The sequence below is a fragment of the Cucurbita maxima genome, unplaced genomic scaffold (assembly GCF_002738345.1).
Source record: "Cucurbita maxima cultivar Rimu unplaced genomic scaffold, Cmax_1.0 Cma_Scf00006, whole genome shotgun sequence".
Classification (NCBI taxonomy): Eukaryota; Viridiplantae; Streptophyta; class Magnoliopsida; order Cucurbitales; family Cucurbitaceae; genus Cucurbita; species Cucurbita maxima.
The window spans coordinates 4,620,808-4,634,061 of NW_019272022.1; the positions used below are offsets into that span (position 1 = coordinate 4,620,808).

The 13,254-nt window shown below is 37.6% G+C and overlaps 2 protein-coding genes across 7 annotated transcripts; both read left to right on the forward strand.

The window, feature by feature from the left end:
• Positions 1-139: 139 nt before the first annotated feature.
• Positions 140-6,277, forward strand: LOC111480997 (protein KAKU4-like). 5 transcript variants are annotated; one of them, XR_002717968.1, is made up of 12 exons: positions 141-473; positions 1,802-1,866; positions 2,317-2,423; positions 2,892-3,007; positions 3,083-3,225; positions 3,588-3,770; positions 3,944-4,214; positions 4,300-4,379; positions 4,746-4,779; positions 5,415-5,499; positions 5,580-6,128; positions 6,175-6,277. XR_002717968.1 is itself a non-coding variant. In XM_023126251.1 (12 exons), exons 1-12 carry the CDS (start codon positions 218-220, stop codon positions 5,935-5,937), a joined length of 1,668 nt encoding a protein of 555 aa, XP_022982019.1. In that variant the 5' UTR covers positions 141-217; the 3' UTR covers positions 5,938-6,162. The 5 variants fall into 5 exon arrangements, 4 of the variants coding, with proteins under 4 accessions (XP_022982018.1, XP_022982019.1, XP_022982016.1 ...); XM_023126251.1 differs by lacking the exon at positions 6,175-6,277 and having other exon boundaries at positions 5,580-5,764; positions 5,795-6,162; XM_023126252.1 differs by lacking the exon at positions 6,175-6,277 and adding an exon at positions 596-714 and having other exon boundaries at positions 359-473; positions 5,580-6,162.
• Positions 6,278-7,320: 1,043 nt separating this feature from the next.
• Positions 7,321-12,627, forward strand: LOC111481068 (plasma membrane ATPase 4-like). 2 transcript variants are annotated; one of them, XM_023126379.1, is made up of 16 exons: positions 7,338-7,499; positions 8,114-8,233; positions 8,325-8,561; positions 8,644-9,405; positions 9,493-9,615; positions 9,703-9,807; positions 9,896-10,040; positions 10,135-10,299; positions 10,576-10,814; positions 10,906-10,938; positions 11,028-11,109; positions 11,204-11,364; positions 11,474-11,647; positions 11,744-11,926; positions 12,030-12,211; positions 12,347-12,627. In XM_023126379.1, the coding sequence occupies exons 1-16, from the start codon at positions 7,449-7,451 to the stop codon at positions 12,441-12,443; spliced, it is 2,859 nt and encodes a 952-aa protein (XP_022982147.1). In that variant the 5' UTR covers positions 7,338-7,448; the 3' UTR covers positions 12,444-12,627. The 2 variants fall into 2 exon arrangements, with proteins under 2 accessions (XP_022982148.1, XP_022982147.1); XM_023126380.1 differs by lacking the exons at positions 11,744-11,926; positions 12,030-12,211; positions 12,347-12,627 and having other exon boundaries at positions 7,321-7,499; positions 11,204-11,383; positions 11,474-11,565.
• Positions 12,628-13,254: the final 627 nt, after the last annotated feature.

Here is a 13,254-nt window from a genome sequence, read left to right on the forward strand (position 1 = left end):
ACGACCATAGAGAAACATCAATTCTCAAAAGCCAAATACTGATTTACTACATTGGTTATGGAAGTACAAAATCAAGATAGAAAAAGGGTATTATTGTCTTTTCAATGCTACAAAACGTCAATTTTCAATTTACCCCGGAGTGGGCTATTTCACCTTCCATAACTGGAAAATCTCTCTCGCCTGAGCAAACGAAGTATCTTCACTCTTAACTTCTTCCATGGCGTCCGTTCCTGCATATCGTGAAGCCGGAGGGTCAAGAACCGGCGGGAAAATTGTTCGAGCTAGGCGAGCTTGGAGTAGGAAGACTCCTTATGAACGTCCTGGACTTTCGAATTTGGGCCCTGGAGGAAACCCTAGTTGGATCTCCAGGTTCATTTTCTCGCCTACTCTCACCATTGCTTCCGGCGCTGGAAAGTTTCTCTCTTCTGTCTTCATTACCGAGTCGTCGTCGTCCTCCTCCGACAGTGATTCAGGTTGGCTTAATTTGAACTGAATTTTTGTGTATGTTTTGTGAGAACTATGGATGGAGTAGCTTTTTTTTTTTTTACCAAGGGTTAGGAGTGACTAATATGGTTGTGGTGCTTCGAAATGTAAGGTTGTTTTGAGGAAATGGGAAGTAGGTAGAACACTGAAGTTGGGGAGGAGCTCAAGAAGGGCAAAATGTAGTTCGGAGTTTGAATGTGGATGGGAAATGGAGGAAGTACTAGAAAAGAAGTAAGCAACTCATGGTAAACTTTATGGTGTTTGCTGTTAAGTATACGCAGTAAGATGGTCAGGAGGCTGGAATTGATGAAATTGGGTGGTAGGCTGTGGCATGGGTTCATGAAATTTTAGGTTTCAGTAATATTGATACTCATTTAGGATGCCTAATTTTCTTTCATGTACGTAGTTGGTCTAGGTTTCTCTTGTGTTTGCAATATTACGACTTAGAATTCAAAAATTAACTTAAAAGTGTAACTCCAGGCTTCCAGCCTTACGGCTACATTTGAAATGTGTGCTAGTTCTTCAAAACTAGTTTTGAGCCCTGGGTTTCTATTTCAAGGTCATGTCATGATGTCTGCGGGAGTTTGATCTATCTTAGAACAAGAAGCAGCATTTTGATTGTTTTAGTGAAAAGTTACAATCAAGAATCTATACACTCCGTGGGAGCTTATAAGAGTACACCCAATTAAAATCAATTACAACAAAAGAATAAGTACAAAATTCATTGGGAAACCTTGTGAAGAGAAATGAAACTTTATAGCGCCACGACAATTGTAAGAGTTGGTGAGAAATTGAACTTGGATATTCAATTCGGGTTTCCTTTCCTTCAGAAAATTTGAACGTCCATCAAGATGAACTTAAGGAGTCTTTAAATACTAGCTTGCTTGGTTCAAACCATTTTTCCATTGAATTGTGGCCCATGGCATTGAGGTGTGTAAGAGAAAACAACATTGAAGCTGGCATTCTCAAGATGCTCAGACATGACCTTTCCAAATTGGTTTATGGCCCTGAGGCTATCTCAAATCACTTTACTACATTAAATATGTTTTGAATATTGGTTTGGTCATTGTCATAGAACAAAATTGTATCATCATTGACATGAGAGTTGTATATTTTTGGACTGAATTAATTTCTTGTAGGTATGTTCAGACTCCCTTCTTTTGGGTGACTTGTTTTTTTTTTTTTTTAAATATGTCCTTGTATTCTTTCAATTATTCTCAATGAAAACATTGTTTCTTGATAAAAAAAAAAAAAAAGTTCTCTGCTTCTAGTTTGCTTATATGGCTCTTTTAAAGATGTATTGCATCTTGTTTAACAGAGGATGATGTCGAAGATGATGTTCATGATGACAATCGTGTCTTCCAGGGAAATGGAGTGAAGAAGGTAAACAATCTAGATGTTAAATCATGTACTTGTTGAGGTTTTTTCTCATAAAATTGAAATTAGGTTGTTTGTCTCATTATCAGGCAATATAAGAAATATCTCAATATTTTTCTAGCAGACCTGCTATCAAGTTTGATATGTGATTGAGTGTTGTAATATCATGCTTTAATAACATCATTCTTATTTTAATTCTTTTTATGTTGAAAGAAATAATTTTCATAATTAAGTGATCTAGCATTGTACTAGAGTTAATGGTTTGAGGGTTCGCTAGTGCAATGTGGGTATATAAATCAATAAAATATATTTATGGAAGATCTATTCTTGATTCAACATGATATCCATATAACTAAATTATGTGTGACAGAATCAAAGTGTAAGACAATGGATTATTTGGTATTTGATTTATATAGACTACACCAGTGTGTCTGATTGATATTTTTATGTTGGAAGAGTGGGACATCAGAGATGGTCAATTCATTTAGGAAGGACTTTCCTCCAGAGAAGAAAGATAGCAAGCATCTAATTGAACAGCTACTGATGCAGGAAACCTTCTCTAGGTATGACAGTAATTTTTTGAGGAGTTCTGCCGGAACTTGTTCATTGTTTCATGTTGTAATTCTATCTATTTTGCACTATAATTAAGCCATTGTGTTTGTGCGACATGTAATTTGGTCTAGACATTTCTTATGTAGCTCTCTATCAGTTAACTGGAAAAGGAGAATTTCCGTTTTGTTTTCTATGATTAACAATTCTCATCTTGGTTTTACTAGCTTGCTTGCACTTTTATCTTGATGAATGCTACTATGGTTTTAGTTTATATAGACTGTCCGTGCATGCGGAAATAAGTTATTGTTCCTCTTCAAACTTAAGTCCCTATATATTCAATGATTGATGTCCTCATGGTTAAATAGTTTAGTTCATGAGTGAAAAATGACAACAAATTGAGTTAGGTCACTGACGCTTAGATGATAGCCTTCAATTATTTGTTACCAGTGCCTTCTTGTTCATCACTTTCATTCAAGCAGGGCAGAGCGTGACAAGTTATTTCAGATAATTGAATCAAGGGTTGTGGAATGTCAAAGCATTGAAGGAGAGGCTGCAGGGCGGCTGACTGAGCTTTCAAACAAAGCAGTTGATAGTGGTACTGATCTTTCAATTTCCAGTAAACCATAATTTTATCTTATGCAAATAATGAATCGTGTACAAATTGATACAGATGATGGCGGGTCTGCAGTCTGCAGCACAGCAATTCTTGAGGCGAAAACATGGTTGAATGAAAAACGATTGGGATTGGGGTCTAGTTCGACATTGGAATTGGATCATGGGCCATGCACCTTGAATTCCACGATGTTGCCACTGGTTGGTGATTCTTTCTTTTGTTATTCTTGAATGGCATATGAATAATCACGTAATGGATCAACTTTTGTTTACATTACACTTACAGTTCAACATTCCCTTCAGTTCACTTGTTAAGAACTCCATTTCTGAGCAAATGGTTTATTTGTACGTATGAACATCCTATCTGCCACATATAAATTTGATTATTTCTTGCTAGTTGTTACGCTTTAGTGGTTTCTTACACTCCATATTATTCTCAATGATTTTGTTCTTCTATAGAGTTGGTATGATAATACTATAATACTATAATACAAAATTTAGAGTTGGTATGTGTTCTTATATAGGTTTTTCTTCTTGGAATATTGAAATATATGCTGCTGCAGGTTAATGATGAAGAGACGGGTTCACTTGTAGATGTAGCCAAATCATACATGCGAGAACGCCCTATATGGGCCTCTCCTTCCGTGAATAATTTTGAGTTTAAGTCTCCTTCACCATCAAGGTTACAGCTCTTCAAAGAAGAAACATCATTTTCAGTTAGTGGAAACCCACTGTCTTCATCTAAGGTACCATTTTATCCATTAAACTACACTCATGATGCTTCTCCAAAACATTTTCCCCATCTTACAATTTTTTAGTATGATCGTCTTCCAAGTCACGACCCCCATATGAAAGTTTAATGATAAATACTTTTTGAGTTTCTCAATCTGTCATTCTGTTTGTTGACATTGGGGTGCAGATCAAAAGGGAATCTCCTGCCAGTGGATCATGGAACATCCAGGAGGAAATACGACGTGTGCGATCAAAAGCAACCGAGGAAATGCTAAGATCCCGCTCATCTGCCAAGCTTGATTGGTCTTTATTTGCTTCAGACTACAAAGGTAATTTGAGTTCTGCACGTTCAGACTATCCGAAAATTCACAGTCAAGAAAAAATGCAACATGCTGTACAGTCAATAGATAAATCAATGAATCGGTTTGCAGACATTTCTGTTACTCATAACTTATCAGGTACACATTTCTGCATGTCGAACAGTGTACTTACATTTGTAAAAGATAGTCCCTGAACATTGTGACCCTCATTTGCACCTCACAGAGTCAAAGATCACACAAGATGTGCCAGAAAATGGGGCTTGCTTACTTGGCTCAGGCAGCATTTTTCAACAACAGGATAAGGTAACAGACTCCCAAAACGGCTTTGTAAGGCCTCCAATTGCAAATGTAGATTATAGGAGGGGCAAATTGCAAAACCAGTTCGTTAAATTTTATACTTGGTATCTAGGGCAGGGGATGTGACCAGCCTTCTTAGATTGGCTGTGGATGGCTTGTAGGGTGATTTTCGCCCTGTTTGGTATTGCTATACGTAAATAAGACTAGATATCTACCAGCTTTTTTAAATTACTTCTCGGCTGTCATCTGTACATATTTGGCTGTCTTGAGAGTTATTAACTCTGCCTGATCTACAGAGAAAGCTAGTCTGAGTAGAATGGTACTGATTTTATTTGATGCTTGATACAGTTCTATTATGCCTCTTCCTTGCAGGATTTTGAAACCAATCCTACCAATGAGAGGAAAGGTGCGTAATAGTTTTATCCTATGTTTGCAGGATTAAGCTGTAGTTCTGTAGGATTTATGAGTGTGTCCCACATTGGTTGGAGAGGGGAATGAAAAATTCTTTATAAGTGTGTAGAAACTTCTCCCTTTTAAAACCTTGAGTGGAAGCCCATAAGGGAAATCTTAAAGAAGACAATATCTGCTAAAGGTGGACTTAGGCTGTTACAAATGGTATTAGAGCCAGACATCGGGTAATGTGCCAGCGAGGAGGCTGAGCTCCTAAGGGGGTGGATACGAGACAGTGTGCCAGCGAGGACGCTGGGCCTCGAAGGAGGGTGGATTGTGAGATCCCACATCGGTTGGAAAGGGGATTGAAACATTTTTTTTGTAAGGGTGTGAAAACCTCTCCCTAGCGGACGCATTTTAAAACATTGAGAGGAAGCCTGGAAGAGAAAGTCAAAAAATGACAATATCTGCTAGCGGTGAGCTTGGGCTGTTACAAAAAAACAAGCTGATCTAGACTTTCATAATCATTAAAAAAAAAAATGTATAACATCAAAAATCGAAAAAAAATGAGAGATCTATGATCAGCTCCTATTGTGTAGTATATGCTTCACTAACAATTAAATAGTAAACTGTATTTGCTTTTCTGTGCAGCATCAAATTCAAGTTTAGATGAGAGAGGATGCTCTACAGTCCATGAAGTTGCAGGGCTGGCCAACGGTCTTCCGTCGTTACCTAGGTATCTCGGTGTCTATCTCTCTCGATTTCTGTATCCAAGCGAATACTGCATATAGCTGATTTTCTTGTCTTCCATTGCAGTTCCACTGGGGAGCTTGCTGTAGAAGAGAACCATGTCGACAAGATAGTTGAAGAAAGCAATTCATCAGGTCACGACCATGAGGCAAAAGGGCTTCCTGTTAAGGAGCGATGCGAACTAAGTGAAGTGTCCATGGAGGTCCCAAACACGAACGACGCTGATGCCACTGCCAATAAAGTTCCATCAGATGGAAACCAAGTTGGTAAAGATGTATCAGAAGGAAACCATAATGGTAGCAAGGAAAAAAACGATGCTGGTTATAACGTTAATACGGTAGAGAAGCCAATTACAGAAAGCAACGTAGCAGCGGGGAAGACGAGTAGAATGGCATATCTGCGACGTGGAAGACGAAGAAACTGAGGGGGGGAAAACAGGAAGGTAGTTTGTGTTGGAACCTAATATTGGACATAAAAACCTTTGACTATAGCTAAAACAAGGCTCTTGTATCATGAGTAGTTTGATTAGGTGTACGGATTTGTATAGAGCTAGATCATAGATTCAGCTTGAATAAGCGACACTGTGGAAGCTTTGTGTATTTAAGTTGTGGAAAAATGGCTCAAATCTATAAATCATGTTTTGTCTCTCCTATTAGTCGCTTTATGGTTCGTTAGAATTTCATTTTAAAACCGGTAATGCATTAACGTTCACATGTACGTAAAACTTATTTAGATACAAATGATGAACGCAAATTAGAGAGAAACGCTAGTATGAAATAGATGCATTCTAAAGAGCCACCAAAAAATTTAGATGTCCTCGTGACACACGAGTTTCTTAAGATTCTCATTTTAAAAAAACCACATATATATTAACTATCTAAATGATTCTTAGCAGGTATTTTAAAAAACTATTTTTAATGTCCGTGTGATACACGAGTTTCTTAAGATTCTCATTTTAAACGAATCGTTGTTTAAAATTTATATATATAAGCCATCAAAATAGTTCTAGGTGGACATCCTAAGGAGCCACCCAAAAATGATATCCTCGTGATACACGAATTTTTTAAAATTCTCGGTTTGAAAGAATCGTTTATTTAAAGTTTTCATGTTTCATCTTCTTTCATCAATTTTCATTATTTTTTTATTTTTAATTAAAATAAATTTATCAATTTGTTCACCAATAAACAACTCCATAAAATTATCTATATTTAAATTATATAATATATATATATAGATATATAGATATAGCTCAATTATCTCAATTGAAATTTAAAAAGTGAATTTATTTATTTATTTATTTTCCAGCACAAACGCCTATTATCTCTCAAAATATTCTCTATTTTGATAATAAACATATATAATTATCTTCTCAAAATAATCAAAATAAGCTCGAGTATTTCAAGTTAAAATCAAACATAATATTTCATTAATTTTTAAAAAATAAAAATCATAAATCAATATAACTCAACTTATTTTTTTCGGAGGTAGATTTTATTTATTTATTAGATTCTAAGCCATGTGATTTTATATTTACGATTAAGACCCTCACAAAACTTAAAGTGGATAATTATATATGTAGGATTTTAATTAACTCAAAATATAAAGTAATTCGAAGTTCTAATTAATGAAATTATTAATTAGCCCTAGCTTTAATATAATAAATTAATTAATAAGAGGTTTGGCATTGGAAGTTAAATTAGTTAATCACGTGGGTAAATTAGGTAGGGGTTTTGCTCCGTCAACGAAGATCTTGATTCTCGTTTAGTACTTGGAATAGAATTCATAATGATTCTGATCATGAATTCTCGTATATTTCTAAATTCCATTACGGATTACGAATCCACAGATCCTCCCTCCCCTATATTAAATCACCGCCTTTTGATCTTCGTAGTGTCCACTCAATTTCACCAACCACATTCTTCTTGATCATCAACAATGGCCAATCCTATCACTCTCCAAGAGATTCGCAACGAGTCCGTCGATCTGGTACTTCTTTCTCTTCTTGCTTCTTCTTTTTTTTCTTTCTTCACTGTTTTCTGGTTCCTTTATGATCATAATGTTCGGATCATCGCTCGGTGTTTGAAATGCGATTGAATCTTCACGTCAATCGTAAGTGTCTTGTGTATTTTTTTTGTATTGAATCGATCAATCTCTGATTGTTCGAGATTATGGAGTTTTGCATGCATCGGCGGCGGATTGTTTTTGCATGTTTTCGTTTGATCGAAAAAACGAACAGTAATTTGAGGATTTTTGTTTGTGATGAGTGATGAGAATTTGGAATCCGCGACGTAGTGATCGTTTGGTGTAATTCCAGTGACTGAGAACTGTGAGAAAGAACGTAAGGCTTCGTTATTTTTGGCTATTCTGATTCTTTGTTCATATTTGGAGTTCCGTTAAGGCGTTGTAAAACGACAGCGTTTTATGTCCGTACGAAACGTTTACAGAAATAGTGAGATTTCTTCATGAATATCTTCCTCGATTTGATCAATTTCGTGACGATTTGATTTACTTTAACAACTTTCGCCATGCGGACGCCTTCGTGATTATAAACGCTTTGTTTATGTTTATGTTTATGTTTATGTTCATGTTTGTGTTTACAGGAACATATTCCAATCGGCGAAGTGTTTGAGAAGCTCAAATGCACAAAAGAAGGTCTCAGTTCAGAGGAAGGAGCCAATCGGCTTCAAGTTTTCGGACCGAACAAACTGGAAGAGAAAAAGGTCTCATTACTATGAAATTTTGTATGTTCTTCTTTCGAACAATGGTTGAGTTGTTTCAAATCGATTTAGAGTACCGTTTGTGTGGAAACAGGAGAGCAAAATCCTGAAATTTCTAGGGTTTATGTGGAACCCTCTCTCTTGGGTCATGGAAGCAGCGGCTATAATGGCTATTGTCTTAGCAAACGGCGGCGGAAGGCCTCCGGACTGGCAGGATTGCGTGGGAGTCATTGCCCTACTTTTAATCAACTCAACCATCAGCTTTCTTGAAGAAAACAACGCAGGAAATGCAGCTGCAGCCCTTATGGCCGGTCTTGCTCCCAGAACTAAGGTTCAGAGCATACTAAAACATCATTATTAGTTGCTTAATTTCCTCTTATTTATCTTTGCCCTTGTGTGGTATATATAACTAGGTTCTCAGAGATGGTCGTTGGAGTGAGCAAGATGCTGCAATGCTTGTTCCAGGAGATATAATAAGTATCAAACTGGGAGACATTGTCCCTGCTGATGCTCGTCTTCTTGAAGGGGACCCTTTGAAGATTGATCAATCTGCTTTAACTGGTGAGTCCCTCCCGGTTACCAAAAACCCTTCGGACGAGGTTTTTTCGGGGTCGACATGTAAACAGGGAGAAATCGAAGCAGTAGTGATTGCCACTGGTGTGCATACCTTCTTTGGAAAAGCTGCTCATTTAGTGGACAGCACCAATCAAGTTGGGCATTTCCAAAAAGTTCTTACTGCGATTGGGAACTTCTGTATTTGCTCCATTGCTATTGGAATTGTTATTGAGATCATAGTCATGTACCCAATTCAGCATCGTGCATATAGGGATGGCATTGACAATTTGCTGGTTCTTTTGATTGGAGGAATTCCTATTGCCATGCCCACTGTTTTGTCTGTCACCATGGCCATTGGTTCCCACCGTCTTTCTAAGCAAGGTGCAATTACCAAGCGGATGACTGCCATTGAGGAGATGGCTGGCATGGATGTCCTTTGCAGTGATAAGACTGGAACATTAACCTTGAATAGGCTCACTGTTGACCAATCCTTGACTGAAGTCTTTGTGGGGGATGTGGATAAAGAACATGTCATTCTTCTTGCAGCAAGGGCCTCTAGGACCGAAAATCAGGACGCCATAGATGCTGCTATCGTTGGAATGCTGGCAGATCCAAAAGAGGTGTAGTTTTAGTTCATGATTTTTAAAAATGAGCAAAAGTTTGATAATCAGAATTTTACATGATATATTGATGACAAAATTATGCAGGCACGAGCTGGTATTAGAGAGGTTCATTTTTTTCCATTCAACCCTGTTGATAAGAGAACTGCTCTCACTTATATCGATTCCAACGAAAGCTGGCACCGAGTTAGCAAAGGTGCTCCAGAGCAGGTAAAGTTATTTCTCTTTGTATTCTTGACTGGTGCAAGTTAGTTTATAAGGATTTGTTCATTTCTCATTTTTCCTTGTTTGAAATAGATCTTAAATCTTTGCAATTCAAATGAAGTCGTCAGGGAGAAAGTTCATGGAGTGATTGATAAGTTTGCTGAATGCGGACTCCGATCATTGGGTGTTGCCAGACAGGTTTTCAAATGTTAACCTTCACTCATGTTATGAATGATCAATAGCAAGCTCTATTCTCCAAGCTTATTATTTAACTACTGATCCACAGGAAGTACCTGAGAAAACCAAAGAAAGTCCAGGAGATCCATGGCAACTTGTTGGGTTGTTAGCTCTGTTTGATCCTCCCAGGCATGATAGTGCAGAAACCATCAGAAGGGCTCTGAACCTTGGAGTGAATGTCAAGATGATTACTGGTATGTGCAAAGCAAATATCACTATCTTTACACTTACTGTGTTATATACGAACATTTTTTTCTGCATAGCATTTGAATGATGCCTTAATTATAGGGGACCAACTGGCTATTGCTAAGGAAACCGGTCGGAGGCTCGGTATGGGATCAAATATGTACCCTTCTTCTGCATTACTTAGTCAAAACAGGGATGCATCAGCAGACACCCTTCATGTGGATGAGTTGATTGAAACGGCTGATGGATTTGCTGGTGTATTTCCAGGTGGGTTCTGCAACTTCCCTTAAACTTAAATAGCATTGATTGCTAGAGAATAGGAAATAATCGTTTTATAATGATTGAAGATCATCATGAATAATTTTACCTTTCTCCCTTAATTTAACTTTCTGTTCCCCATGCTCTTTGTCATATCGATATGTGCAAGCTCATGCTTTATCTCTGCCCTATTGTTTTATTCCATTTTGCTGGTTACCTATAAAGTTCTCCAAATACAGATGCATTGTCATACATAGCTTTGCTAAGCTTATTTGCATATGGCAGAACACAAATATGAAATTGTGAGAAGGTTACAAGAGAAGAAGCACATTTGTGGAATGACTGGAGATGGTGTCAATGACGCCCCTGCACTAAAGAAGGCAGATATTGGAATTGCTGTTGCTGATGCAACTGATGCAGCTAGGAGCGCTTCTGACATCGTCCTCACCGAACCAGGATTGAGTGTCATTATCAGTGCAGTACTGACCAGTAGAGCTATTTTCCAGAGGATGAAGAATTATACGGTTAGTTTATACTTTGATGCAGCCAGTTTTAATTGATTACTTACACAACTCTAACTCATTCATCGTTTTTTTTTTCCTTCCTTTTTTGCAGATTTATGCAGTTTCCATCACCATCCGTATAGTGGTAAATATAATGATAATAGATTGAAATACTTATGTTCATATCAACCTATATGGGCTGGAGATTAACATTTCTTTCTGTTGACATTGCAGTTTGGTTTTCTGTTGATTGCTTTGATTTGGAAATTTGATTTCGCTCCATTCATGGTTCTAATTATAGCTATTCTAAACGATGGTATGGCTACCAAAAATGTTGGTTCATCCACTGGCTTTCCTATTATCTGAATGGATCAGGAATTCTAACTTTTTTTGTGTACTGTGTGCACTAGGAACAATCATGACCATTTCGAAGGATCGAGTTAAGCCTTCTCCACAACCCGACAGTTGGAAGTTGAAGGAAATTTTTGCTACTGGCATTGTGTTGGGAGGATACTTGGCTCTGATGACAGTGTTATTCTTCTGGATCGTGCGAGACACCGACTTTTGCTCAGTAAGAACAAAGAAGTCTTGTATGATCCACACTGGATATCTATTCAAGTTCTTGTGACATACCTTTGTTCTCCTGTGTCATGTTTTGTATTTCCAATTTCCTTTTGCAGAACAAGTTTAACGTAGCATCCCTGAGGAACGACGACCCGAGAATGATGGCAGCATTGTATCTACAAGTTAGTATCGTGAGTCAGGCCCTTATCTTTGTCACAAGGTCTCGAAGTTGGTCCTTCGTGGAACGTCCCGGACTTCTCTTAGTGAGCGCGTTCATAGTTGCCCAGCTGGTAAGTACAACAATAAGTAAAAACCTTTATTCTTAGCATTTTAGCTCATTGAACTGGTTAAGCAAGCAACGAAACTCGTTTTCGGTTACGTGACAGGTAGCAACATTAATAGCAGTGTATGCAAGCTGGGATTTTGCAAGAATAAAAGGCACTGGCTGGGGATGGGCTGGTGTGATCTGGCTATATAGTTTGATAACATACATCCCTCTTGATATCCTCAAATTTACCATTCGCTATATTCTTAGTGGAAGGGCTTGGAACAACCTTTTGCAGAACAAGGTAGGCACACTCTTAGCCCCGTTTGATTACCTTTCTTTTGTTCTATTATGAACTGAACTCAGTTTTCATGGACTTCCTCTCCTGTTGGTCTCCCTCATCATAGACTGCTTTCACAACCAAGAAAGATTACGGGAAAGAAGAGAGAGAAGCACAATGGGCAACCACACAAAGAACCATTCATGGTCTTCAACTACCTCAATCCAACAACACTCTCTCTGATAGGAACAGTTGTGGGGAGCTCTCCGAAATCGCCGAGCAAGCCAGACGACGGGCTGAAATCGCAAGGTACGTACCTACTACCCCGAGTCATCTTCCTTAAGCAATGCCACTATAGTGTTACTTGAATGCCTCTGAATGAGAGAAGTTTTTCGTAGTTTGTGCTCTTTGATACTAATTTCTAGTATCTTGTTGGATGGATAGGTTGCGGGAGTTGCACACTCTAAAAGGTCGGGTGGAGTCGGTGGTGAAGTTGAAAGGACTAGACATCGACACAATTAATCAACATTACACTGTCTAACAACCAATTCCAATGCCAATACCCCCTTCCTTTGTCTCTAACTTTGTTAGTTTTGGTAGTCAATAATTGTAGCCATTTTTTTTATCTTCCGCCAATGCAGACAGACGGGATGTTTTCTTTTTCTAATTATTTCTTTTTTTTTTCTAATTATTTCTTTTTTTTTTTTCTTGTGTGTATATAATTAATTACTACTGAATATTAGGATTTTCCAATTCTTTATTTTAACAAATATTAAATAATAATAATAATAGCTTTTGTCCATTTCTCTCAATTTTCTTTTCTTTTTAATCATATAATTAACTAACCTCATCTTCTCCATGTGATCTGCCACCTCTTCCCTCCCCCCTTTTATTTTAAATAATTTGTCCTCTTTTATTCCTTACCTTATATGTGTGTGTGTATATATATATATATATATATTATTATTATTATAATATTAATTTAAAGGGATTGAATTGAAAAAAAAATGAATTAATTCTTTATCACTTGAGTTTGTAAGGCATTATTAGGACATTCCTACTTGATTGAGGTGAGGTGAGGTGGTTGCTTCTTCTCTCTTCATTCTCTTACCTCTTTTTCTTTTTCCACTTTATTCAAATAACAACCCTGTACAATGGCCCCTCAGCTTGCCTGCCCACTGGAAAAAGCGAAAGGCATGGTTTAGGGTTAAATATGAAAAGGTTCGGGTCCATAAGCAATGACAATTGTCCTATAAAAGACTCGCTTTCGCTACGGCTCCGGTGGGTTCCCTTAACTAGGTCAATGCTTACGAGTCATCAACTTATTCTTTAGCAGGCATGGAGTCTGAGTC